Source organism: Fimicolochytrium jonesii, assembly GCF_025526975.1.
Source record: "Fimicolochytrium jonesii strain JEL569 chromosome Unknown EV422scaffold_7, whole genome shotgun sequence".
NCBI lineage: Eukaryota > Fungi > Chytridiomycota > Chytridiomycetes > Spizellomycetales > Powellomycetaceae > Fimicolochytrium > Fimicolochytrium jonesii.
The window spans coordinates 476973-500659 of NW_026515674.1; the positions used below are offsets into that span (position 1 = coordinate 476973).

At 52.7% G+C, this 23687-nt stretch overlaps 11 protein-coding genes across 11 annotated transcripts; 7 read left to right on the top strand and 4 right to left on the bottom strand.

The window, feature by feature from the left end:
* Positions 1 to 216: 216 nt before the first annotated feature.
* Positions 217 to 2298, bottom strand: EV422DRAFT_402360 (uncharacterized protein). Its single transcript, XM_053066956.1, has 2 exons — positions 1971 to 2298; positions 217 to 1890 (listed from the first exon to the last, which is right to left on the bottom strand). Exons 1-2 carry the CDS (start codon positions 2200 to 2202, stop codon positions 344 to 346), a joined length of 1779 nt encoding a protein of 592 aa, XP_052926836.1. The 5' UTR covers positions 2203 to 2298; the 3' UTR covers positions 217 to 343.
* Positions 2299 to 2513: 215 nt separating this feature from the next.
* On the top strand, positions 2514 to 5484 carry EV422DRAFT_402565 (uncharacterized protein). The gene is made up of 2 exons (XM_053066958.1): positions 2514 to 4197; positions 4299 to 5484. The coding sequence occupies exons 1-2, from the start codon at positions 2633 to 2635 to the stop codon at positions 5161 to 5163; spliced, it is 2430 nt and encodes an 809-aa protein (XP_052926837.1). The 5' UTR covers positions 2514 to 2632; the 3' UTR covers positions 5164 to 5484.
* Positions 5308 to 6384, bottom strand: EV422DRAFT_613753 (uncharacterized protein; the record flags this gene model as incomplete). Its single annotated transcript, XM_053073918.1, has 2 exons — positions 5308 to 6238; positions 6308 to 6384. The coding sequence occupies 2 exons, from the start codon at positions 6382 to 6384 to the stop codon at positions 5686 to 5688; spliced, it is 630 nt and encodes a 209-aa protein (XP_052926838.1). The 3' UTR covers positions 5308 to 5685.
* Positions 6385 to 6500: 116 nt separating this feature from the next.
* On the top strand, positions 6501 to 8545 carry EV422DRAFT_524332 (uncharacterized protein). The gene is made up of 5 exons (XM_053069978.1): positions 6501 to 6694; positions 6776 to 6835; positions 6911 to 7217; positions 7288 to 7982; positions 8058 to 8545. Exons 2-5 carry the CDS (start codon positions 6800 to 6802, stop codon positions 8280 to 8282), a joined length of 1263 nt encoding a protein of 420 aa, XP_052926839.1. The 5' UTR covers positions 6501 to 6694; positions 6776 to 6799; the 3' UTR covers positions 8283 to 8545.
* A 258-nt stretch (positions 8546 to 8803) lies between these two features.
* Positions 8804 to 10377, top strand: EV422DRAFT_566216 (Scramblase-domain-containing protein; the record flags this gene model as incomplete). The annotated part of the gene is made up of 6 exons (XM_053072405.1): positions 8804 to 8870; positions 8941 to 9365; positions 9431 to 9512; positions 9592 to 9752; positions 9824 to 9969; positions 10041 to 10377. 6 exons carry the CDS (start codon positions 8804 to 8806, stop codon positions 10375 to 10377), a joined length of 1218 nt encoding a protein of 405 aa, XP_052926840.1.
* Positions 10378 to 10560: 183 nt separating this feature from the next.
* EV422DRAFT_524336 (uncharacterized protein) lies at positions 10561 to 12931 on the bottom strand. The gene is made up of 3 exons (XM_053069979.1): positions 12817 to 12931; positions 12546 to 12747; positions 10561 to 12480 (listed from the first exon to the last, which is right to left on the bottom strand). The coding sequence occupies exons 2-3, from the start codon at positions 12670 to 12672 to the stop codon at positions 10628 to 10630; spliced, it is 1980 nt and encodes a 659-aa protein (XP_052926841.1). The 5' UTR covers positions 12673 to 12747; positions 12817 to 12931; the 3' UTR covers positions 10561 to 10627.
* Positions 12758 to 14272, bottom strand: EV422DRAFT_402682 (uncharacterized protein). The gene is made up of 4 exons (XM_053066959.1): positions 14036 to 14272; positions 13722 to 13914; positions 13340 to 13657; positions 12758 to 13279 (listed from the first exon to the last, which is right to left on the bottom strand). Exons 2-4 carry the CDS (start codon positions 13894 to 13896, stop codon positions 12843 to 12845), a joined length of 930 nt encoding a protein of 309 aa, XP_052926842.1. The 5' UTR covers positions 13897 to 13914; positions 14036 to 14272; the 3' UTR covers positions 12758 to 12842.
* Positions 14273 to 16341: 2069 nt separating this feature from the next.
* On the top strand, positions 16342 to 17276 carry EV422DRAFT_402941 (uncharacterized protein). Its single transcript, XM_053066962.1, has 2 exons — positions 16342 to 16521; positions 16606 to 17276. Exons 1-2 carry the CDS (start codon positions 16439 to 16441, stop codon positions 17141 to 17143), a joined length of 621 nt encoding a protein of 206 aa, XP_052926843.1. The 5' UTR covers positions 16342 to 16438; the 3' UTR covers positions 17144 to 17276.
* A 109-nt stretch (positions 17277 to 17385) lies between these two features.
* Positions 17386 to 20374, top strand: EV422DRAFT_402859 (histidine kinase-DNA gyrase B-and HSP90-like ATPase-domain-containing protein). The gene is made up of 8 exons (XM_053066961.1): positions 17386 to 17436; positions 17515 to 17682; positions 17750 to 17921; positions 18005 to 18365; positions 18452 to 19822; positions 19895 to 19904; positions 19970 to 20178; positions 20258 to 20374. The coding sequence occupies exons 1-7, from the start codon at positions 17430 to 17432 to the stop codon at positions 20116 to 20118; spliced, it is 2238 nt and encodes a 745-aa protein (XP_052926844.1). The 5' UTR covers positions 17386 to 17429; the 3' UTR covers positions 20119 to 20178; positions 20258 to 20374.
* EV422DRAFT_524360 (uncharacterized protein) lies at positions 19895 to 21286 on the top strand. Its single transcript, XM_053069980.1, has 3 exons — positions 19895 to 20178; positions 20258 to 20491; positions 20592 to 21286. The coding sequence occupies exons 1-3, from the start codon at positions 20167 to 20169 to the stop codon at positions 20985 to 20987; spliced, it is 642 nt and encodes a 213-aa protein (XP_052926845.1). The 5' UTR covers positions 19895 to 20166; the 3' UTR covers positions 20988 to 21286.
* A 162-nt stretch (positions 21287 to 21448) lies between these two features.
* Positions 21449 to 23676, top strand: EV422DRAFT_524364 (uncharacterized protein). Its single transcript, XM_053069981.1, has 7 exons — positions 21449 to 21612; positions 21694 to 21821; positions 21885 to 22434; positions 22510 to 22611; positions 22684 to 22794; positions 22859 to 22964; positions 23038 to 23676. Exons 1-7 carry the CDS (start codon positions 21510 to 21512, stop codon positions 23384 to 23386), a joined length of 1449 nt encoding a protein of 482 aa, XP_052926846.1. The 5' UTR covers positions 21449 to 21509; the 3' UTR covers positions 23387 to 23676.
* Positions 23677 to 23687: the final 11 nt, after the last annotated feature.

Here is a 23687-nt window from a genome sequence, read left to right on the forward strand (position 1 = left end):
GGGAGGGCAACGAAAGGACAAATGCACTTTTCGCGTCTACTTCAGAGAAGAAAACTTGGATACCTTCGGATTTGGCATTTGGGGCATAAGAGCCTTCTCCATATGTTCTATGTACTCGATGTCTGTAACTTTACGCCGAAGTCCATAGCTACAATATATCCTTTCGGTGGGGTGGGTTAGACTGAAGTGTAATCTGGTATCTAGGGCTATCTAACATTGTACGCCGTCATGGAGGATGTCAGTGACCGGTGGCACCAGACCCTCTCCGGTCCCTATAATCTCTCGAGAGTGAATCCTCAAGGCAGAGGTATCGAAGCTCTGTCAAGGCCACCGAACTCTTGCCTCAAGCGAAAGCAGCTGGCTGCTCAGCAGCCGCCCCCGCGCTCCCCAAATACGCCCCCGGCATCATCCCCTCCGTATTCCTCGTCAGATTCCTAACATAAACCCACCCATCCCTGAACATCCTAACCATAAACAGCGAGTCGCCAATAGCCGCCTCCACCTCCTCGGGCGATCTTGGCCGATGCGGGTGCGTGCATACAAACATTTTGGTTGGATTCAGCAGCGCGGGGTCGGAGAAGTAGTCGTTTGAGCCTGTGGAAGGGGCTGAGGAGGGGACGTTGACGACTGCGGCGCGCATGTCGGAAGGTGTGCCGGGGGTGCCGGCGGTCTGTAAAGCGGCGTGGTGGTACTGGGATCCTTTTGTTGATGATGATGACTGCGGGGCTGTTTGGGCGGCTGTTTCATGATGGGCGCGGAGCCTGGCTTTTTCGACGGAGGCCGAAGCGTAGCCTTGGCTCGAGCTGGCCGCGCTAGCCACTGCAAAGCCAGCCGATGCGCTGCTGGCTGGACGCGTTTCATAGACGGTGTTGCCGGTGGCATTGGCGTAACTGGGAGGAGCGCGTGACATGGATGCTAGCTCTTCGTGTTCACTTCCGGAACTCATTGTCGTAGGCGTGCGCCAAGCGGACTGTGATGAGGATGCGGCCTGTGCCTGGTGATACTGACTGCCGTCATAAACCTGGGACGACTGTCCGTCAGAGGCCACAGAGGGAGCAGATGTCGCGGCCGAAAGGCCCTGTGCCTGATGATACTGAGTGCCGCCGTAATTAAGACAAGCTGGTTGGGGACTCGGGATAGATCCATGATCGTGAGAGCCCGCAATAGACGACCCGGATGGATTGTAAAAGTGCGTTGAGCCAGTCATAAGTGCCGCCGTTGAGTGATTGTTGGTCACAAATTGCATGTTGGTTTCCTCATTTGAGCGGAACTCATTTTGTTGCAATTTCAGGTTCTTCCGGCGTCGACGATTTCGAATCAACACGGCACTGACGGCGCAGATGAGAAGAGACAATCCCACCACCACCGCGACGATGACTATGATCATCGTCTTGGAAATGGTGTCTTTGACTCCATTTATGAATTTGTCAGTGGGGATTCCTGTGCTGGTGGCAGCACTGGAGCCACCAACAGCTGTCGGGCCCAAGTTCCCTGCGCTTCCTGCTGCTGCCACACCGGGCGTCACAACAGCTCCACTTCCTTGGCCAAGTGGGCCAGAGGTCACCGCCGCGATGGGTGCCCCTGTAGTACCACCAGCGGCGTTCGGGGTAGTAGGACTTCCAGGAGCGGAAATAGGTGCGGCGGGACTCGGAGCAACTGGAGCGCCTGGACTTGGGGCAGGTGAATTGGGAGCCGCTGGATTTTGGGCAGGTGAATTGGGAGTGGTTGGGTTTTGAGCAGGGGGATTTGGAGTGGTTGGATTTTGAGCGGGGGGATCGGGAGTCGTTGGATTCTGGGTAGGTGGATTCGGAGCGACTGGACTTGGGACAGGTGGGTTAGGAACTGCTCGAGTTGGGGCAGGTGTACTGGGTCCTCCTGGACTATTCGGATCTGTTTCAGGAGTGGGTTGATGAGCGAGGGAAAAGGAGAAAGCAAGACAAGGGCTACAAAGACAGGATTATAGTCCTCACCAGCGTCTTCGGGCCCGAAAGCGCAATGCCCGGGCATGTCCCACTTGCAGCCGTATCGACAACGCTCAATGATTTCCCATTTCCCGGGCAATCCAGTGCACGCAATAACCGTAGGCCCGGTGCATCGCACGCTCTCGAAGTCACAGGCGTCTCCGGGATTTTGCGCTGCGACTCGCGATGCAGCTGAGACGAGTAGAGCACCTGCCACCAGGGCAAGGTGCGGTACTCTCATGTTGCGGGAATGCGAGAGACGTCTTACTTCAAGTTCTTGGGAAGCGAGGACTTTGGCCGTTGCGGGTTGAGTATTTCAGCAAGTGGTCTCTCTGTCGTCGCCGTGCGAGTCCGCAACAACAATTCCTCCGACTGTTCCTCTGGCGTCGTCTGCATGTTGTAGTGGTTACACCTGCAAGTTGTTGCGGGCTGCATGGCAAATATGCAGTTGGCGTGGGAGAGAATTTTGTGCAGCGGACGAGTCAAAGTTGGCGCCCGTGCTGCGATCCTGAAGGCTGAGATGAATCCATGGGCAACACGCAGATCACTCATCGGCGTCTTCCAAATTCCCCAGATTCCCAACCTGCGGGCAACTCCCCAAGGTATCAACATCATCTCATCAAAGGAATAGTAGGAATACAGGCTCATTGTCTGCCACCTCTTGGTTCAATATGGGACGTCTTCCGGCCTTCATAGCCGATAGTTACAAGCGCTACAAGTCGGACACAAACAGGCTCGTCAAATGGCTCGTGGTCAACTCCAGAAAACTCGGACTTGTCGTAAAGGCAAAGGCCGCCGCAAAGCCAGCTCGTCTCAAAGGCCGGGACCGGAAGCTAGCCCGCGAATCTGGCACTCAGAAACCCTCCACTGGTGAAGCACGTCCGTGCATCTTGACCGTGGATCAGATCTCGGATATGGCCAAGCTCATCGCCGATGCCAAAGTCGCAGTTCCCGCCTCTGTACTCGTGGTGGCTCGCCGCGCCATCAAGGTGCGCAAAAGCTGTGCGCAATGGTTCAGCCGAGCCGGGAGAAGCACCAAGAAGCTGGAGAAAGATGGGGGTCACTGGCACTTTATCGAGGTGCTGGAAACGGTTCTTTCGCTCTTACTGCCGTTGAAAGCGAATGATGCGGTACCATCGAAAGTCAACGAAACCGCCGATGTTCCTCTGAACTCATTCCGGCACGATGATATGGAGCTCAGCCAGGCTATCGACACGGAGAATAAATTCGCTGCTTTGGATATGGAGGACGTCAATGACGATTTCGACGCGTCTCAGGTTGAGGTCGATGAGGCCACCATGGCCGATAAAGAGACATACGAGGTGGAAAATGAAGACGACAGCGGAGAACTTCTCTTTGCCATTTTCAGCCTGTTCCAGGACTTGCACAATATTCGGGAGTTTTTGCAACAGACTTGGGCCGAGTTCCGAGATGGCACGATTGATTTGATATCCGCCTCCGTCACTACCAACACGGCGATTGACTTGGTGCGTGATATCCAGGATGATATATCCAAGTTCCATCCTGAAGTCACCGATTACGATATGGCGTCGAAGCTCTTCTACTTATATGCCTGCATGTCTCGCGGAGAAGACCCGACCAATATAAAACATCGGGAGGACATCGTGAATCTCCAAATGATCGATGTGGCAGAGTTCCTGTACATGCCCATACACTCGAACTTGGAATCCCTCGCCCAAGTCATCCAGCCTAATCAGTTCCCCTGGTATAACGGCCAGTTTGGCAAGTACAACCCGCTTGCCAAGAGAGAGGGTTACAATCATCGAGAGCGGCTGTGGGAGGATCGACTTATCCTGATGGAAGCCATGCCGGAGTTGGTCTTGTACGCCCGCTTCAATGTAGATGACCCCTTAAAGGATGAATTCACAAAGGAGTTCGGGGAGTTTGCACGAACCAAGAAAATTCCCTTGGTCTTGGTGTTCGCCACCCAGATTTTCATCGACATCCACCATATCCTCCGCGAGCGTGCCGGCCTCGGCGCGACGCTGCTTCGTCTGGCTGGATCCCGCGTCGAGGACTCTCTGAAGAAAAGCTCTGCCGAGACTCCCGCAAATCATCCGAGAATATGGCCTAAAGATCACGAGGATGGCGTCAAACACTTTCAGAGTTGGATCAATGTCTGGATAATCAACGACCGACTGAAAACTGAAACGCAAAGATTGATTTCCCCTTTGGGAATCGAAGCGGAAATGCGCCCCTTTTCCCTGTATAATAGGTAAGACTCAGGAGTATACTCCATCTCAAAGCACATGCTGTACTTTTCAGCTCGACTCTGCCTAATCAATTTCCTTGATCAATCCTGTACTTGGCTTTAAGGCATCCAATGTTGTGTGGCCTGATACTCTTCAAATTGCAACTCCATGCCCAGCACCTAGGGATGGTCCTGGCCAGCGCCTGGGGCAGCATCATTTACACCGCGCACCTTTACGAAGCCTGCAAGTACTCTCACACCCTGAACGGCAAAGAATGGAAAGACATGGAATTTGTCATGGCCGCGAACGGGAAAGAGCGCATGTTCAAAGGCCGCGTCCCCACAAACCCGACCGAATCGCTCAAGAGCTTCAACTACATGGTCGGCTGGTCACCATTGGGGATCGCGGGGACGGACCGGTCGGCGCAAATCCGCAAACGCGGGCCTCTCAAGGGATCCGCAAAAGGTCCCACGGGCTTGGAGGAGAATTCCCCCATCTCGATCCTGTTCCGCGACCGGATCTGCTACAACAAGGAAAGCGTTTTTACTGTCGAGGCGGTGGACCGGCTGCTCCGCGAGTCGATCAAGACGACGCTGCCGTATAACTTCCAGCGTAGCTGGAGCCAGGCGCAGAAGATGACGCCCTTGCAATTACTCGTGACCCTTCGAGCCGGTCTCTTCGAGGAAAAGCATAAGCTTCGCTTTGACTATATCCGCATGCATACCCGCTGTCAGGCAGTGCTACGGCAGCTTCATGAAGAGCTTGACCCTATTTTCACGGAATGTTTTGGATCTACGTATATGGAGAATGAGGGACAGTTGGCGTGGATTGCTGGGTGGGTGTTTTTATTGCTTGCTGAATCGGATGCGGTGCGTGGCAAGACGACCGGAGTGGGGAGAGAGAGGATTATGGCCATTTGCGGGGAGGTGATGGAGAAAATGACTGACGTTGAAGGTGACTATGAATGTAAAGCTTTAGCTAGATGTTAGTTCTTGTTGAGTAGAGTACCTGCAGGGTAGATGAAATAGAGCTGCCGGTGTATGAATTCGCGTTCCTGCGTCGCACCTGCGACCACACACATCAAAATCGACGCCCTGGTGGCTACCTCCGCTCCAGCCACTTTCGAAATGGAAAGTCACGAAATAAGGCCTAATCGACAGCAAGAGTGTATGTTTTGTATACATTGCACAGCGGGGTTCACGCGATTGTAATAGGTGAATCTATGTAGGGAAGGCGGGCTGATTCTACGCTAGGTACTGTAGTAGGAGCGAGGCCAGGGTTCAGGGGCGGCCACCGCGGTGAAAGGATGATGAACGGTTTGAGAAAATGAGTGGGGATTCCGTCCGAGAATGGGCTGCGTGATGGTCGCAGGAGAGGAAAGTTCAGTTCCTTCCAGCGATTCCATTGTTCAGGCCAAAAGCGGGGCGTATTCGTGCATACTGATCCTTAACGGCTGCGTTTCCTTCAACAAGCCCACAATCAAAAGCTATCCTTCCTGCGAAACAAATGTCCTAGCACGCGCCGGTCATATCGCTCTCATATTCCCCAGATGTCGCGCAAAAGTTGCAGCACGAGAACCGTTGAGATTCCGTCCTTACTCGAACCGAGCCTTTCGTCGACCTCCTGAAGCGGGAGTTATACATCGGTTCCAACTTAGGTTCATCATGTTCCTCTTCATCGAACTCATCATCAAAAGGTTCCGGGGAGCGTCGTCTCTTCCTCGGCGCCGGTTTCTTCTCCCTGTAGCCCATCGTCTCCACTTCTCCAGGGTGCTGACAGCGCTTAAGGTGAGAATGGTACATCGCTCCAACTTCATCCATCGTATCTTCCCCTAATGCCGCAGCTTCTTTCCCCTGAGTCGGTTCGCTGAGCTCCTCCTCCCGCGTATCCCGTGTGTGGATCCATTCCGCTGTTTTCCCAGTGAACTCCTCATAAGCATCTTTGAAATCTTCTAATCGGCCTCGCAGGAGGCCTAGTATTCTGGTTTTGGCGATCTCGGATATATTTTGCAATCTTTTTTCGATGGTGTTGTAGCAGGTGTCGATTTCTTCCACGAGGTCACGGCTGGAATCTGGGGGTTCAGTGCAGGGCCGCAGGGCCAACTGTGCCGACCACGGCAGAACGAAGGCACACTACCGTTCCAGAAAATCCTCCTCTGCTTCCTCCGCTCGTGCCTTGATTCTCGCAGAACGTCTCAGTGGGGTGGTCATTTCGAAGACTTACTGGTGTCACAAATGCGCTCCAGAAGGTACGAGTCTGCAATGCAGATTAGGGTGCTGGTCAAGCCAGGGTCGAGATGGTGCCCAGGATGGTGCCCGGCATTCACAGAAAGGGACGCGAGATTCCCCAAGGCGATCACGTGACTGTAATCCTCGAGTGCTGCTGTGGGCGAGTGCGTCGGTTCCCGGAAAAGCGGAGGAACGAGAAGCGTCCAACACCACCCACCCACGCCTTGGAGATCTCGCTGCTTGATTTGGTGAGAGGAAACAACGGGAGGACTAGGACTACACAGGCAGAGAGGTACAGTACAAAGCCGTTGGTTCTGATCAGCATCGGGCCCCGTCGCACAACTCAAGCGTCGCTTTCACTATCGATCTGAAGGCGTTCCGAAGCAGAAACGACGAGATGAACACCGCAGGCAGGCAACTATTTGTTGGAAACGTGAGGATTCCGCAGCTTCTACCTCAGCCACCCATCAATAAATCGACTAAGTCGCTTGTCTGCTTGCTCTTCTAGTTGCCATTCATTGTAGGATGGCAAGATCTTAAGGACCTCTTCCGTGACGCCGGTAACGTCGTGCGAGCGGACGTCGTGCTCGGGCCAGCGGGACGGTCTCGAGGATTCGGAACGGTTACTTTCTCGACCCCGGAGGAGGCCCAAACCGCCATCTCGCTGTTCAACGGTCGGGAGTGGCACAACCGCAACATTGAGGTTCGTGAGGACCGCAACGCCGGGAAGGTATATGGTGGCCGCCCCCCAATCGGGCAAAGTGGCTCGATTGCCATCGGGAATGCACCGATCCTGAACAGAGATTCGCAAGAGGGTATGTGCCCATCTTGGATTGCACCTCTAGTGGACAATCCTGGATGCTGAATGTTTACCCGCTTTCTTAGCCCCCATCGTCAACATCCGCGCTCTGTACGTTGGCAACATCCCCTACACTGCTGCTTGGCAGGATCTGAAGGAGCTGTTCAACGAAGCTGGACAAGTCTTCCGCGCCGAGGTTGCTACCGACGAGCGAGGCAGGTCGAGAGGTTACGGAACTCTCCTGATGGCCAGCGTTGAAGATGCACAAAAGGCCGTCGACTTGTTCAATGGTTATGAATGGAAGGGGCGTCGTATTGATGTTCGCGAAGACCGCTCCTACTCTGAGGGTCCCCGTGCCGTCAACAACGCCGGCAACAACAACGGTCCGTCGGCCGCCGCGAAATTCGTCAACGCTGGTGTTAACGGAAGCGCCAGCGAGGCCAATGGTGCGGTCGGAACTACATTCGCGAACGCCGCCCCAACTAGCACTGCGGGCCGCCAGCTGTTTGTCGGAAACTTGCCGTTCACCGTGCAATGGCAAGAATTGAAGGACTTGTTCCGGGAGGTTGGAAACGTCTTGAGGGCCGATGTTACGGTCGACAACCAGGGCCGGAGCAGAGGTTATGGACAAATCGTCATGTCCACCGTTGAGGATGCCCAAGCTGCTATCGACACACTGAACGGCCGCGACATCAACGGAAGGGCAATTGAAGTACGCGAAGACAAATTCGCGGCCGAAAATAACGGAAACTTGGCTGGCACACAGGTCTTCGTTGGAAACGTAAGTGGATCATTCGTTTATGGTCGAGTTGTTGTCTGGTTGGATGCCAATTCTTTGTTTCTTTTCCTCCCAAAGTTGCCTTACTCTCTCCGATGGCAAGACGTGAAGGACATCTTCCGTCCCCACGGCCTCAATCCCGTCCACGCCGATGTTCTCGTGGAGCACAACACTGGTCGATCAAAAGGATGCGGTGTGGTTAGGTTCCAATCTCCCGAAGAGGCAGAGCGCGCGGTAAACGAAGTCAACGGCGAACTCGTTAGCGGAAGGAACATCGTTGTGAGGCTCGACAAGTTCGCTTGATCGACTCGCACTGGTTTTGGACTCGTCCTGGTGGCTAAACGGAAACACATACATAGACGTCTAGTCTTCATTGGCATATTCGGCCTGGGAAGAATGTCGTACGTCACTTCAACAACCTCGCCTTGCTACGACGAGTGCCCAGCGGCCGTCTCCACACTTGTTTGATTCACTTTTCCTGAGGAAGCGCATGTCTCCTCCATCTGTCTTTGTATTAATATTCGTATTGTGATCTGTCATAATCTGCGTGCTGAAAGAACTTGACGACGTGTCATGCATGACAAAAGGTGAAGAGACTTCGGAGTACTCCGTCGCGTCCCGATATTGCTCTGAAATGGAGGTGTCCGAGCGTAGGATTTCGCTTCACTCTCTCAGTCGTATCACCTCCCTGCGGCCAAAACGGTTGATAGACTGTCTTATTAAGCGGCATGGCAACACTCTACAGTCGTCCTGTCCTACATGCATCGCGAGTAAGGATATGCGCCGGTGCGAAAACTCCGCACTTCACCGTTGGTCCTCGACCAATGTGTGTCATTGCGACTCCTGCGAACATATGCACTCGCCGAGCTTATAGCGCCCGTCTCAGCTCAGGTACACCAGAGGAGGAAGAGAAGTAACGCATATAGTCAACGCAGTGCTAATCTCGTTTTTGTCCACTCAGACCGGTCTGGGCGGAGATCAGTACGACGACTGCCACCGGCGCCTCGGAAAGGCGGCGATGGCGAGGACATACCCCCCGCAGCAAACAATCCCGAAAGTGTCGCCGTGACCCCAACGATAGCTTCCGTCGTACCGGTTCGAATCGGACCATCACCCCCAGATGCCGCCCTGTCAACAACTTCAAAGTCCTATGCCCTGCTCTCCAACCCGGCGCTCGTTGTTACGAGGCAGATAGAGCTCCTGAACGTTATTATTGGGTTCGAGCAGGGTAACAAGTACAAAGTCACGGATTCAAATGGGAAAGATGTGGGGTTTATTGCGGAGGAGGAGACGTCGTTTGGGGGCACCATAAGCAGGCAGCTTTTGAGGACTCGACGTCCATTTAAGGCGATTGTGACGGATATGCAGGGGAATGTCGTATTGAAGGTACGGGATTTACCGCATTCGCTTGAAGATTTGCTTATGCTCATTGTGATTGACATGTTTGATAGGTGGAGCGACCAATGAAATGGCTCCTAAACAGTACGATCACTATCACCGATGAGAATGATAACCACATCGGGGAGGTCAAACGTGAGTGTCAGGTGGATGCCCTCCAAATGGGTTCTGCTGTTCGGATTTCTGAGTTTCCCGACTTTCTTTTCATGTCCAGAGGTCTGGCACCCATGGCGGAGGAAGTACGATCTGTTCCTCAAACAGAAGCAGGTGGCATACATCGATGAGGGCTTTCTGGCCTGGGACTTCCAAATTCGAGCGGCGGATGGCTCTGTCATGGCAGCCGTGAATAGGAACTTCTCCGGATTCGCTCGTGAGGTGCGCAGAAAGCTTTGCGGATGACCGGTTACTTCAGACGTCAGGCTGACGAAAGTCGTTTGGATGGGCAGATCTTCACGGACACGGGTGCTTATGCTATTCATATGGATGATGCGACGCACACACACGACGGCCTATCTCTAGATGTTCGTGCGCTGTTACTCTCATGCGCCATCAATATCGACATCGATTACTTCAGCAGGCATTCAGGACATGGGTAAGACGCTCCATCTTCTGGTCCTTACCTAGCATCAACGCATCCTAACGATCTTCCTCGTCGCATTGCAGAGCGGGGTTCATGCCTATTCCTATGTTCGGCGGCTATGGCAACTCCGAGTCGGGAAACCAGTCAAACGCCCCTGTACCTAGCAATATGCCAGATAGTGGAGCCGTAGCGGGTGGAGTCGGGAGCGGCGTATTCGGTTCCGTGATGGGCGGCGGTTCCAGTGGCGCAGCAAATCCTGGAGCCGACTCGGCCGGATCAATGCCCCCACCACCACCACCAGTTGCGCCGCAAGATGGCGACACCAATCAGTGGGGCGAGAGTCCTTGGGTGTCGGACGAGGATTCGGGAGTCTCCAGTAACGTTGGGGACATTTTTAGGGGATTTTTCGATGATGATTGATCATGTCTGCCCCTCGTCTGCTTCAAGCTTCATTCTTCAAGTTTCCACATTTTGCATAGTTCCACAGAGATAGGGTAGTTACGTAGTGATGTGGCCGAGGTGGTGGTGCCAGTTCATGTGTATTGGCGTTGTTAAAAGTTCAAGCATTTCATATGATACACCAAAGATACAGATCAGATAGTACATAATTGGAATCAACAAGAAGCGCCTCCATGCATGCACCGCGAAGAAGTACAATGTTGGCTGTGAATCACTCGGGAATGCTATGCTCCATCTCATCGGTACGCCTCCGTCGCCTTCCACTGCTTTCCTTAGTGGAAGATTTGTGGCGTCTGCTACTGCTACTGCTGCTTTTGTGAGACGAAGAATGTTTGCGCCGATCATTATCCTCATTCTCATCCCCCGCAGAGGTTTCATGGCCCAGCTTTTCCGACGCATTGTCTACCTCCGATTCCCGCTCCGAACGACTCTCACGGTGCCGATGTCGGCGCCGTTCTCCTGAGCGCGACCGATGACGATGACCGCGTCTTCCCGCTGAATCGTCAATCGACTCGGTGGGTTTAAGTACGCCGTCCTTGTCAGGTAGACGGTGCCCCGTGGGATCAGTACTGAGCCTTGGTTCCACGTCTGCATCGTCGTGATCACGTTTTCGTTTCTCCGAACGATGGCTGCTTTCCTTCTCACTCCGGTGAGAGCGGTGCTTACTGCTGCGCCTGCGTTCGGAGGATGAGGATCTCTTTTTCTTGTCTGCGTGCGACGGTGAGCTGCCGGAATGACATTCGACCCGTTCATCAGCGAGATCGCCTTCAAGGCGGCGTTTGCCAGTGGTCGATGCCAGGTGACCACTCTCCGTGCGATCACCGCCATCCCGGTGGTGTGCGTAATCACCCAGTCGTGTCGTTCCGGTGGGGGTGCCTTCCCTACTGTATGCGGGGTTCCTGCTGGAAGGGAAGGCATCGGGGTAGGACCTCCGCTCATCGTACGCCCACCGGGCAACCCCTTGCTCGTGAAACTCGTCATGCCTCACAGGGTAGCCATCCGGTCGATGATAGGGCATGTCTTTCGATCCCACTCCAGTATGACCATAGCCGCCACGTGCAGTCTCCCAGTGCGCTTCATCGTGATAGCGATGTCGCACGGCATCGTACTCATCCCGGATGCCATCATATCCCGAGTCTCTATGCTTGTAGGTTGTAGAGCCGGGCCTCTGCTGGAACTCGTGGCTGTATGGAAATCGCGAGTCAAATGGCCTCTCATATTGATGTCCAGCACGCCCGTGATGTCGGTCCATCTCGGCATCGTACTTTGCGACAAAAGGTTCTTTCCCTGGTAGGCGGCTAGCATACTTGTACTCGGACTCGTAACGCGCGCCAGGACGGTCATAAGACGTATCCGGCTCGGGAAAGTACCGCTCATCCAAGTGACCATATCGATATCGAGAATCGTTTCGCCATTCATTCGAGCGAAGCGCCGGACGCTCGGAGGAACGGTTTCCATCACGTAAGAGGTGTTGACGGGAATGGTCAATGAAATTACTTGGTGGAGGTGTTCCCGGAGGAGGCGGAGGCGGTGCAGCATTGGGCCGTGCACTAACGTTGTGCCTCGCGGGTGGGTCCCCGCGTACCTCTGCTGGAAAACGCGACGGGCTGATCGACAGGGTCAAAGTCTCTCGAGTCCGACGCCGGGAGGTGCGCGGTTTCGTTGTCGACTCATCACTGGAAGAGGTGATGGATATTGAGCAACTTCGAGATCGAGAGCGCGAATGCGAGCGGGACCGTGGCGACCGAGAACGGGAGCGTGATCGGGACCTAGACCTAGACCTAGACCTTCGTCGGCTGCTATGCCGACCAGTGGCAAAGCGACCACCACCTCGGCCACGGCGTGGGCGCCCTTCATCCGGCTGAAAGCCTGCTCTCTTCATAAGCCTTGCTGCTGCCGCTTTCGCCGCAGCCAAAGCATCAGCAGCTGGGTTCCTGTTCCCAGTATTTATGCTTGTCATTGCTGCAAGAGTATCCTTCTCCAATGTGTGCTTTATGTCTAAATCTCTCCTCTGTTTTGACTTTTGTGCCTCGGCGTCTGCGGAGAGTGCGGAATCTGGATTGCCTGGTGAAAGAAGCATTCAGACCATGAACATGCATCCCAAGAAACGCATCAGTGACATCCCGTACCTTTCGCAAGAGACGATGTGCTGTCCATGCTTCTGAGAGGAATATCCACAGGAATAAATCCTTTGTGTAAGCTCTCACGTGGTGGACCCTGGCCGGGTTTAGCCGCTGATTTCTCCGCCTTCTGCATTACGGATTCCCGTTCTTCGCCTTTTTTTTGCGGGGCGGAAGGCGTCTCTGCTGTGCGCGACTGCTTTGCGTCGAGCTATAGATTGCGAGAGCATGATTAGCCACGTTGCAAATGTGACCCAGTGAGCGCAAACTTTGCAATCACCCTGCTCCCACACACCAACTCAAGCGCTACATAGCAGAGGCACCATTCTGATCAGAGATTATGCAGCGATATCCAAGCCAACCGGGACTCACCTCCTTCCTGCCATTGCTGGCTTCAGCGTGTGGCTTTTGCGACGGTATCCCCTTGTCAGGACTTTTGTTTCCGTTAACAGAAGCCACGGCGGGCTGCGTATTCAGCTTCGTCGGCTCATTTGTGTGGGAAGAGGGAGGAACAACGGGTGCAACATCGGTGGTAGCGACGTCCACTGGTCCACCGACCAGGTTTGAGTTTTGCTGGACGACAGGAGACACGGCAGACGTCACTTTCTTCGCGGGTGCCGCCAGAATAATCTTCTTCTTCGGGGGCCCGCCCCGGCGGATGGAAGTCACTTTCTTGACGTCGGGTTTCGCCTCCGTCTCCTTTCCAAGGTTCTCAAAGGGATTGTGGATCTCCTTGGGTGCCGCTATTTTGAGACAGGGGGTCAGATTCTGCGGTAAGAGAAAGTCTATGTCTCAAGTTTTACCTAATGCTGCAGCATACGCATCGGTGTAGAAATTTTGCCCATAGGCCTGACTGGAAGCGTACTGATTATAGCCGGCGGCGTTCCCATAATAAGCGGCATTAGGGTCATAGTATCCATAGGCGCCGGCGTATGCCGTATAGTCATACCCCTGATACTGAGATTGATCTCCTTGCGCTTGCACCGCGTCCGACTCTGGAGCAGATGTCCCATTGTTCACTTCCGGAACATTCCCGGACGGATCTTGCTGAAGTTCAGCGGCTCCTGGTGCATCTGAAGTGACTGGGGTAACCTCGGCTTGCTGAGCGTGCATCAGCCAATCTGCTAACAATTATAAGCCAAGAATTCTTCGAAAACACTGAGTCAAAGTCAAAGGAAGCCTTACCACTTCCCATTCCAGGTGGGGCATCTTCAAGGCCGTGGTTCTGAGGGTCAACCCCGGGTGGAGCTTCCACGCTTGAGTACTGATATCCACTCCAGTCCCCTGCGGCTCCTCCATAGTATGCCTGATCGTATGACGCCGCGTTCGCTGGGTCGGATTCGGCGCCGTTTTGATACATGGTGCAAATACGTGTAGCCTACGGTTGGAAGGCAAAAGGATGTGAACGTCAACACAAAAGTACGGAAAGGGGCAGCAATGGTGAGGTGATGGACGCTGGCGCGAAATCGAAGATCGCGGTGCTGAGCTCCAGGACATACCCGACAAACGTAGACGATATTGGGCCCTTCCGAGAGGGCTGAAAGCAGTGTATAGGACGCCCTAATCTATTCAAAGGAATGTGCCGAATTGGCTTTCGGGAGAGGGTAAAACCCGCCGCAGGGAAGTTGCTCCCAGGCAGAAGAACTTGCTGTGCTTCAAGTTCAAAGGAGGGAATTACTCCCTGGGAATCAGCTGGGAATTGGCTGGGAACTCTGGGAATGCTCAAATGTCGATTTGAAAAGCCACGTCTGCGCTTTCCGCGCCATGAGCCAACGTCCTTAACTCAGCCAGGCTCCAACTCTCGCAACCTTCACGCAACCTCAACCTCTTCAATCAGTAGAAGCAGTCCCTGTCTGAGACCAAGAATAAAGCGCTTTGCGGTGGTTGCGCGATCATTAAAGAAACAAGACGTTCTTTTCGTCTGTGGGGGTAGCCCGTGGCGTTCAAACTGAGGGATTCAGGGAGGATATCCTTGCGGACCGTTTTCGGGGATCACTGGCTTTGTTGCAGGATAAATACGAGGCCATGGGAAATGGAATAGTGCGAGGGAGGGTTTAAGACTGTATGCAATGACTCCAGTTGGAACCAAGTCGGTCGAAGCACTGGGACTCCCAGCGCTTGAGCCGCCATCAGCGAGGACAGGATGCTTCTGGAAGTGGCAGGATATTTCGGGCGTTACGCCCATCAGCAAACAAAGGAACGATCGCCCAACTGCTAGTTACAAGTTGATGAGCAAGCGTTGCGAAGCATAGCCTCAACGATGCTGGCACTTGCGTGTCCTGCCTTTTCGTCAGTGTATTGATATTCGGGATCAATATAGATTCTTAGCTGATCTTCAAGGACAGCCCTGAAGCGGAGGTGGACCCAGGATAAGTCTTTCATCAAAGATGAATTTCATCAAAGATGAAAGGGCAAAAAAACCCCGTTCGACTTGGCGACATTCTCAAGCGAAGCAAGCCTGCTGGACGAAATTCACCTCAAAGCATATCAAATGATACACATCACGTCAACCTCTCGCCATCCTCGCTCTCAGGGAACAGGATGAATCGGTGGATTGCAGTTGAAGGCTCAGAGCTTGGGCGCCCCACACTTCGCCCTTTCGTGTGGAGCGGAGGACAGTCATTCAGGAAGTGCAGAAAACGGTCCGCCTCTGGCAACATTTCAAGCGAATAAGCCCGGGGTGGTGTAAGATACACATACGCGTTCCCTCTTACCGTCCGCCGCTGGAAGAGAACAAGAAGGACCAATGCTTTCACCCGTCTGACGCACATTTGAACTCTAGATGTTACTTTCGTAGTGCGTTACTCCCTCGCCCACACCCGAAAGGTTGACGCCTAACTTAGAACCGCCTAATCCACATGCATACGTATGTACATACCGTATATGGCGCGCATGGAGTTCCGATCCGAATATCCGTTCTCCTCATTTATTGTATCCCGTAACGGTAGAGCCTCTTAAATTTTATCCCCCCCTGGGATTATTCGCCGTAATATTATAGGATTTTTCGGTCCCAACCTTGGGACTTAAGGATAATATTATAACCTCTCTATTCTTCAATATTCTAGTTCTTAACAGTCCCATTCCTATATGCATGGTCATGTTAACATTATATTTCATCAGTAAAGCACGAGTCACGAGCCTTTATCCGCTCGTAACCCTAAGTAGCTTGCAACCCTAGCCAAAACTGACACGGAAATCGACATTCCGTTCAATTATACCCTCGCTTATTATGTACTAGCTGCTATTGTTCGGCGAGGCAAAGGATGTAAAGATGTGCGGAAGGAAATGATTCCTCAACCTGTGCGTTCTGTTTTATTGATCAGATGCCGCTTCCTTCCGTGTGGGAGGTCCCCTTCATATAGGCTGAGGCCCTTCCCATGAAAGGGAAAGGAAATGCCAAGATACAAGAGAGAGAGCGAGAGAGAGCAGTGCCCTACCTCCGTTCAATCATAGGCTCGCTTAATGCATGATGCAACTTCGTTTGTTTGAGACTTCGGGGGGTTTGATTTCGACAGGGATTTTCATCATGGCCGTGATTCATGCCGGATCTACGTTATGGTATTTTATGGCCGGTGAATCCAATGCTCCCAAGAACTGCACATGCAGCGTCACACCGAATGCCAACCGAATCCCAGCTCCGTGGGAACGTCTGAGCCGCGCGTCATTGCCCTTTTGGCCTTTTTGGCATTACCGCCATGATTGGCCATTTCCTGCCTCGTCGCTCACCTCAATTGTCAAGTTGCCATAAAAGAGCGTGACATATACCAGATATCAAAGTCGTTAATACCCTTCTTCGCAAGCAAGTCAGAAGAAACGTTGGCACTCCACGTTCGACGAAGAGCTTCTGCAGACTCGTCCCATTGCCCTTCGCGGAAGTCCTCGTCTTCGGTCATAGTCAGCTAATGTCCCACCACGAACGAACGAAGGATCACGAGGAGACGGAGCCAGTTGTGAAAGATTGGGGGGCCGGGCCATGGAAGGGGAGGTATTAATCGGGGCTCTATAAGTTCTACCTGCACGTCTGCGGATACTCCAAGGCTGACCTTGCTTCTCTCCTTTTGGGACGAAGCGTGGTGACGCACCTGATGGCTGGCTTGATCGCTTTCGTCGACTGGTTTCTTCCCGAACGAGTCAAGAGGAAGAAGAGAGGCTATGGACACGAATACGAGACGATGAAGGCTCTGTTTCAGGCTAGGATATGTGGATTTTTCTTCCTCAGCTCCATGATCATTTTGGTAGGACGTTCGGGATGTCAGGGGCGGAATGATGGATGCGCGTGTGTACAGAGTGCTGTGAATGGTTTCATGAGGAGGAGGAGCGGACAGCGGCCGTGGAGGGGACTGTTTTTATGTGTTGCAGGCGTTTGGGGTCTCGGGCCTCACGATGCGATCTACTTCCTTGTTTGCATCCAGGTGTTTTTCACCACGCGCGATGTCTGGTTAAAACAAACCGGCAGCGACGAAGGTACTTCCATTTCGATTTCTCATCACATATATCTTGTCAAACCCTTTACCCGTGGCCGTGGCTCAGACGCTGCTTTGACGTTAGGACTGAGTGTGCCGCTGAGCTGGATCAACGTAGGTCGATTTGTGACCTGGCCGACATAACGGGACCACCTACGGTATTCCGCGGCCGTGATACTTACGAGAGATCTTTTTTACCAGTACATGGACGTGTTCACCTCGTTTGGAGCTTTGTTGTACGGAACTGCGCTAATGGTGATGCGCTACGATAAGGTAAGATTGAAAGGGCGGCTTGGGCCTGTTGACCTGGACATGACTATTGGGGTAGAACGGGTGTGCGCGCATCTTGACTGAGTGGACTCTCGTCTCCTGGATTGCTGGATGGCATTAGGTTGAGGTCATAACCTGCATCAAAGTCGGCATTTTGTATATGTTAGGTAGGACGACGAATCACCCACGTTACTCGTGACCGAATCATAGATTCTGATTCTGCTTTGCGGCTTTCTTTGATCCAGCTCTCTTCACATTCATTTGCACCGTCACGGACGCCTTCTGGAAGTTGGGCCATTCCGGATTTCTGCTCGGACCACCTTTCGGGTACTTCCTCGGCGATAGGACGTTTGGAATTCGCGTTGGCTTCCTTACAGTGCTGATGTACGGCTGGAGCTTCTACTGGAGTTTGGGTATGGATACCGGCAGTCGATTCCGGTAGAGGGCTTCGTTCTGAATCGATCGTTATTCGCGCGGCAGGACGGCAGCTTCCCCCATTAGAGTCCCATCAGGCGTTCTGGCTTATCGGCGACGTGTACGTGATAACCGGCGCCGTCTACGTGCTTGGCTGCTTTGATCAGCTACTAGAGTGTCAGAAGCAGTTGCAAGACGACGTCGAGATTGAGAGGAAAGGAAATCAGGCAAAAACTAGGTAAGGCGTTGAAAGTTGTAATTATGCGCAACATGTCCATCGCTGAACTTGCTCTCATTTGCTTTGATGATACTTATGGGCAGGTTCATCTCTTCGATCTCCCATGAGTTGCGCACACCACTGCACGGTATCCTCGCAAACGTAGAACTGCTTAATGATCTGTGCACAACGCATTCGCAACGCACTCTGCTGGCTACAATCGAATGCTCAGGACAGAACCTGCTGGGAATCATCAACCAAGTTCTGGTGTACTCGAAAGCAGAAAGTGGGGCGAAACAGTGCCAGAACGTTTTTGAATTTGACCTTTTCACGCTGCTGGAGGAGGTTATCACAAGTCTAGCTCCGGTGGGATTTAAGAAAGGGTTGTCTGTGGGCTATTTCATTGACATATCGCCGGCGATGCGACGAGTCATCACGTCCGAAGGCTGTCTGAGGCAGATTCTGGTATGTTTGTACTAGTTTATTCTTCAGAAGCGCTCTGAATCTCTTCGTACCTTGATGCTAACACTCTCGGTGCCTCGTTCCGCAAGGTCAACCTCCTAGGAAACAGTATAAAGTTCACAAATACGGGCTCTGTCGAACTCCTGGTTACCGACGAGGACGCAGCAACGGAAGAGAACCCGCTGAACGAAACTAAGACCAAGTCGATGCGAGTAAAGACTTGTTGCGATCTACCCAACCAGCTGCGGACGCCGAATGGGAAGGAATGCTCTTCGTGCGATAACGTTGAGGAGGCGGCCCAAGAAAGCAGTTCTAGCGCCAGCAGTTGCGAGGCTTGCGCGACAGGCATGGTGAGGGAGATGTCAGAAAGCGAGATCACCCTCGAAAAGGCGGGGGTTTCCGACCTCCATGCTAGCAGTCGAGGGGAAGAGCCGCAAACTGATCGACAACACAAACGAAGAGTCACATTCACGATTGTTGACACCGGGTGTGGAATAGCGGAAGAATTTCTGGAGAAGATGTTCAGTCCCTTTGAACAAGAGTCAACGAGGAAGAATCGTCTGATAAAGGACGTAGAGGGGACCGGACTGGGTTTATCGATCGTGAAGACGCTCCTGGACGAGCTCGGCGCAGTTATCAAGGTGGACAGCACTGTCGGCCAAGGAACGACTTTCAGAATCACCCTAGATTTGTTCTATCCGTCCGATACAGCCTGGTTAGATACAGCGGCACAACGGATCGACGGCGCTTTCTTCGAGGAGCCCCCGGAAAGCCGGGCGGAATTTGCCGAACGTCTCAACAACATGAAAGTCGCGTTATGGTCGACACATCGTGATGCGATCAGTGACGTGCGACTCGAAACGTATCTGGCTCGCTGGAAGGTGCCATATAAGTACGTGGACGACCCCTGGCCATCACCCGATAAACTCACACCTGCGGAGAAAACCCGCTGGAACGACTTGTTCAAGTCCTTCGATATGGTAGTGGTTGACGATGTTGTAGATCAACTTAGATTTTTGGACGCCGTCATGGAGTCGAAGGATAACCCCGTGATTGTGTACACCACAACACTCGCAAATTTCAGTGAAGCATGCGCTGCGGCAGCGCCGTGGGACGGAAAGGTTCGTTTTGCCCTGAAGCCCCTTGGACCCGTCAAGCTCCTTCCGCTATTTTGGGAATTCTTGATGAGCACCGAGGCACACTCGGTTGATAGCTTCGACGCAAACTTCCGCAAAATGATCAAGTCTCGAGGAAAACTCGACGTTGATCTCGAGATGGATCAGATGCGGGCGAGATACGATTTGGTCGGACTCGGTCCAGTAGGCGTCCCGCCCACAGATCAAGATCCAACGAATAATGACAGTGAGAAGAGCCCGGAGGAGAACGGGTCAAAGACTCAAGACGATGGTTCTCAACAGTCACCGGCCGTGGAAGATGACTTCCGTGTGCTGATTGCCGAGGTACGGCCTCTCTTCTTCTGCTTGTTCTTGTGTAATTAATGATCTCATCGCCGTTTTCCACCTCAACAACAGGACAATCCCAGTGAGTTTACAATCAGCCTTGATGCGTTCGTTGTTCCATCGATGGGGTCCTGACGTTACAACTAGTCAATCAACAGATTCTGGCCACCTCACTATCGAGAAAACGGCTGAAGCATGACATAGTGGAAAATGGACAGCGGGCGGTGGACGCATGGACGGAGAAGCGATATCAAGTGGTAAGCACACTTGCTCCCTCTCGCACTCGCAAAGCTTAACGCTTCTTCTACGTCCTTTCGAATCGGTCCTTTTATCATTAGATATTAATGGATGTCCAGGTAGGATTAGCAAGGGGAAAACGATCGCACATCACGAGCTCGCTCACCTAACAGCCGTCTGTTCGTCCATATTTTGCAGATGCCAGTAATGAATGGCATTGATGCCGTTGCTATCATCCGCCGCCGAGAGAGAGAGTTCGCAGCCGAAGCCGAACGTACCAATGTGAAGAACTCTGCCAATACTACGGAAGCCGCACTGAATGGAAAGCAGGGAGCCCCGTCGCGCACGAACATCGTTGTTCTCACGGGCTTGGACAGCCCAGAGGATCAGAAAGCGGCAATGACGGCTGGCGCCGATTTGTTCTTGACTAAAGTGAGTGGTCGCTACTCACATGCGGCGTTTTCCGCAAAATCAGATCGTGGCGCGGCGCGGGCATTGGGTGAAACTCCGAAATAACGCTGTCCACTTACAGCCGGTCAGTATGAAGCGGTTACATGCGTATATCTCGCAATTGATCGACGTACCGACGTCTCATATCGAAAACATTGCGACCGCTCCCCGCCGAAACCTCACTCGGAAGGAAAGCAGAACCAAAAAACCAAAAGATGCGACTCCCACCAAGTCCGAGGCCGATAAGCCCTTACCGCGATTAACACGAAGACAGCAGGAGCAGCTCAACCATACCATAGTCACCTCCACTGATCTTGAAGACAATGTTTCTAAGGAAACCGAGCCCAGCCTTACTGTTGGCATGCCACCACACGTTGATCGCAAGTTTGGACATACGGCTCGTTCGCCGTCAAGTTCGTCTGACACAATATCTGAGATGTCTTCGAATAACAGCAGCATTGCTCTTCTTGGGGATTAGTGTACTTTAGACATGACGGAAGATATCGATGATCTCTCATCGCAGGGAAAGGACTTCCGTCGGACTGCATGAGACCCGGCTTGACACATAGACCTCTGCATCTTGTACATATACACAATCATCCCGTGGGCAGGATGGACCACCAGTATGGGCCTTCGTAGGCCAACGTCATTATACATGGGCTATTGCTGCGTGCGCAAGCTACATTGATACCTGCCATGTCCCTACCATGCCACAATTTGCCGCCCACGGCGATGCACGAAACAAGAACCCATGCGGCATTAAGGGTCTAAGCAGAGGCTTATCCAGATTTTCGTTAATGGCCATGTCCAAGATTTGCATTTCGCTGCTTTTTGTATGTACATACAGCACATACTGTACAGTACCTCACGCGTCAGGCACGCGTTCAAAAGTGACGCGAAAGTTTCCAAGTTCAAAAGCACTTAGACCTCTTGCGTTGCCGTATGTTTTTGCAAGAAGCACATCTATACACAGTGCTCAACAGCGGTCGTTTCTGCGGGCATGCCGATCATCATCAAAGAGTACACATGGACGGAGTCCTCAACGCATGTCTATTTGACGATTCCGTTGAAGGGTGCAAACCCCAAGAAGACGGATGTTTATGGTATGGGAGTCATACAAAACCTGCACCAAATGTCAGCTTCCGCTTACTGGATGCTGATATATTGCCCCGTTTTCCTTTCAGTCAATGATGTGTACGTGAAGGTCAATTTTCCGCCCTACTTCTTCGAGTTGGATTTGGCACATGAAGTGGATAGCGAAAATGCGGTTGCTACGATTGGCAACGGATGTGCGAAGTTGGAGCTACCAAAGGCATGCGGGACGCCATCGCATTACTTCAGTTGAACATATCATCTGATTCGTTCCTTCTGATAGCAAATCGAGCAGCCCTGGACGACGCTTACACACACGCCTACATCCCCGGACTCTCTCAAATCCCGACGCGCAAATGCAGACGAGAAATCCAGAGCTCGCATTGCAGCAGCGCAAGAAAAGAAGCTGGCAGCACGGCGTGAGAGGGAGAGGGCGCTGGTTCAGAAGCAGATTGAAGTGGAGCGAAATGCAAGGGAGGAGGTCGCCCGCTTGAAAGAAGAAGAAAGGCGTGCCGCTGTAGAAGACTTGGCGGGCTGGACTCGGAATGTGGAAGATGGGGAAAGACGGAGAGACCGGATGGAGTCGAATATTCGAGGGCAAACCTCGTCGGAGGACAAAATCACAGAGATATTCGAGGACGATGACCTTGTATCTACGCATAGCCGTGCGATCGAGAACGAATATACGTCGGGCCCTGAGGATGCGGTAGCCCAGGAGCCTGAAAACACGATCACGCATGCATCTTATATACAAGAAGTAAATGACTCTGAGGAAGATGAGGATGGATTGGACATGGAAGAAATCAGAGCGAAAGTGCGAAAGCAGCTGCAACGTGAGCCATGATTTGGGACCTGTGAGAGGAAGACGTGTTTGCTCATTCGTATTCTGGATGCCCTTTCGAATACAGCTAAGAGTGTTCCTCCCCCACGGGACGTAGACCGGGAGATCATCATCTCTTTTACATCACGAGGATTGAAACCCACGAAAACAGCCCGGGAAAGCGAAGATGGTACGCTTGGGTAGCTTCCTCTATCCTGTTCCACATCGCTTCGCAAACCTAACCGCCATGTCGCTTTGGTAGTAAAATGGGAGACCCGCATCAAAGCGATGCAGGATGAGCACGAGCTGAAGCAGAAAGCGATAGCCGCCAAAGCCGCTGAGACTGACGCCAATGGCATTGACGAGACAAACCGTATGGATCCAGATTGCCATTTCATCATCGTCCCTTATAGCTAATCCGTCAGGTTCCCATTCAGCGATCTTCCTGAAGGACAAAGGAAACGCGTTCTACAGGACAGGAAACTTTGAAGCAGCAATAAATGCATACTCGGCCGCATTGAAATTGGACCCGGACAGTCTGCCGTAAGTAGTTCTGCCCGAAGATTGTCCATTGGAACAATGCTCAAGCGTTCTGCCTCGTCCACTCATCTCGCAGATGTCTCTCCAATCGCGCCGCGTCCTACCTCCACCTCTCTCAACATGACTCTTGCATCAAAGATTGTACAGCAGCTCTCGACCTTCTTTCCCGCGAGGAGAAGAACATAATTGAGAAGATGATCAACGACACTCCAGCGGCAAAGGAACAGCGACGGATCTCCAGGGTGAAATCACTTGTTAGGAGAGGAGCAGCGAGCTTGAAGAGCGGGAAGAGGACCGAGGCTGTGAAAGATTATACTGAAGCCTGTGGAATAGATCCTCGGAACGAGGGATTAAAGGATGATCTGGCCGTCTTGACACTGGCAGAGCCACTGCAGACGTTGGGCGCCCAGGAGAAGGGACGTTGAGCTAGATTTATAAATCGGGACGTAGGGAGACCTTAGCTTTGTATTTCCAACGAACATATGTAATTCGGTTGATGCTCCATTGTGGAAGCCGAGCTTACTTTTTCATCTTCCTTTTCATTACTCATTGCCCTCCTCCAAACTTGAAGATGACACCCCTCGCGCTCGAATCTTCGATATATATAGCTCAACAGGTCGCAGGCCGCGCACTTGCCGATCAAGACCTGATTACGAATATGTGAAATGTTCTACATAACTCTCAGTGAGCCGCTTTGGAAAAAGGTGTGACGGGCGGCCCTTGCTA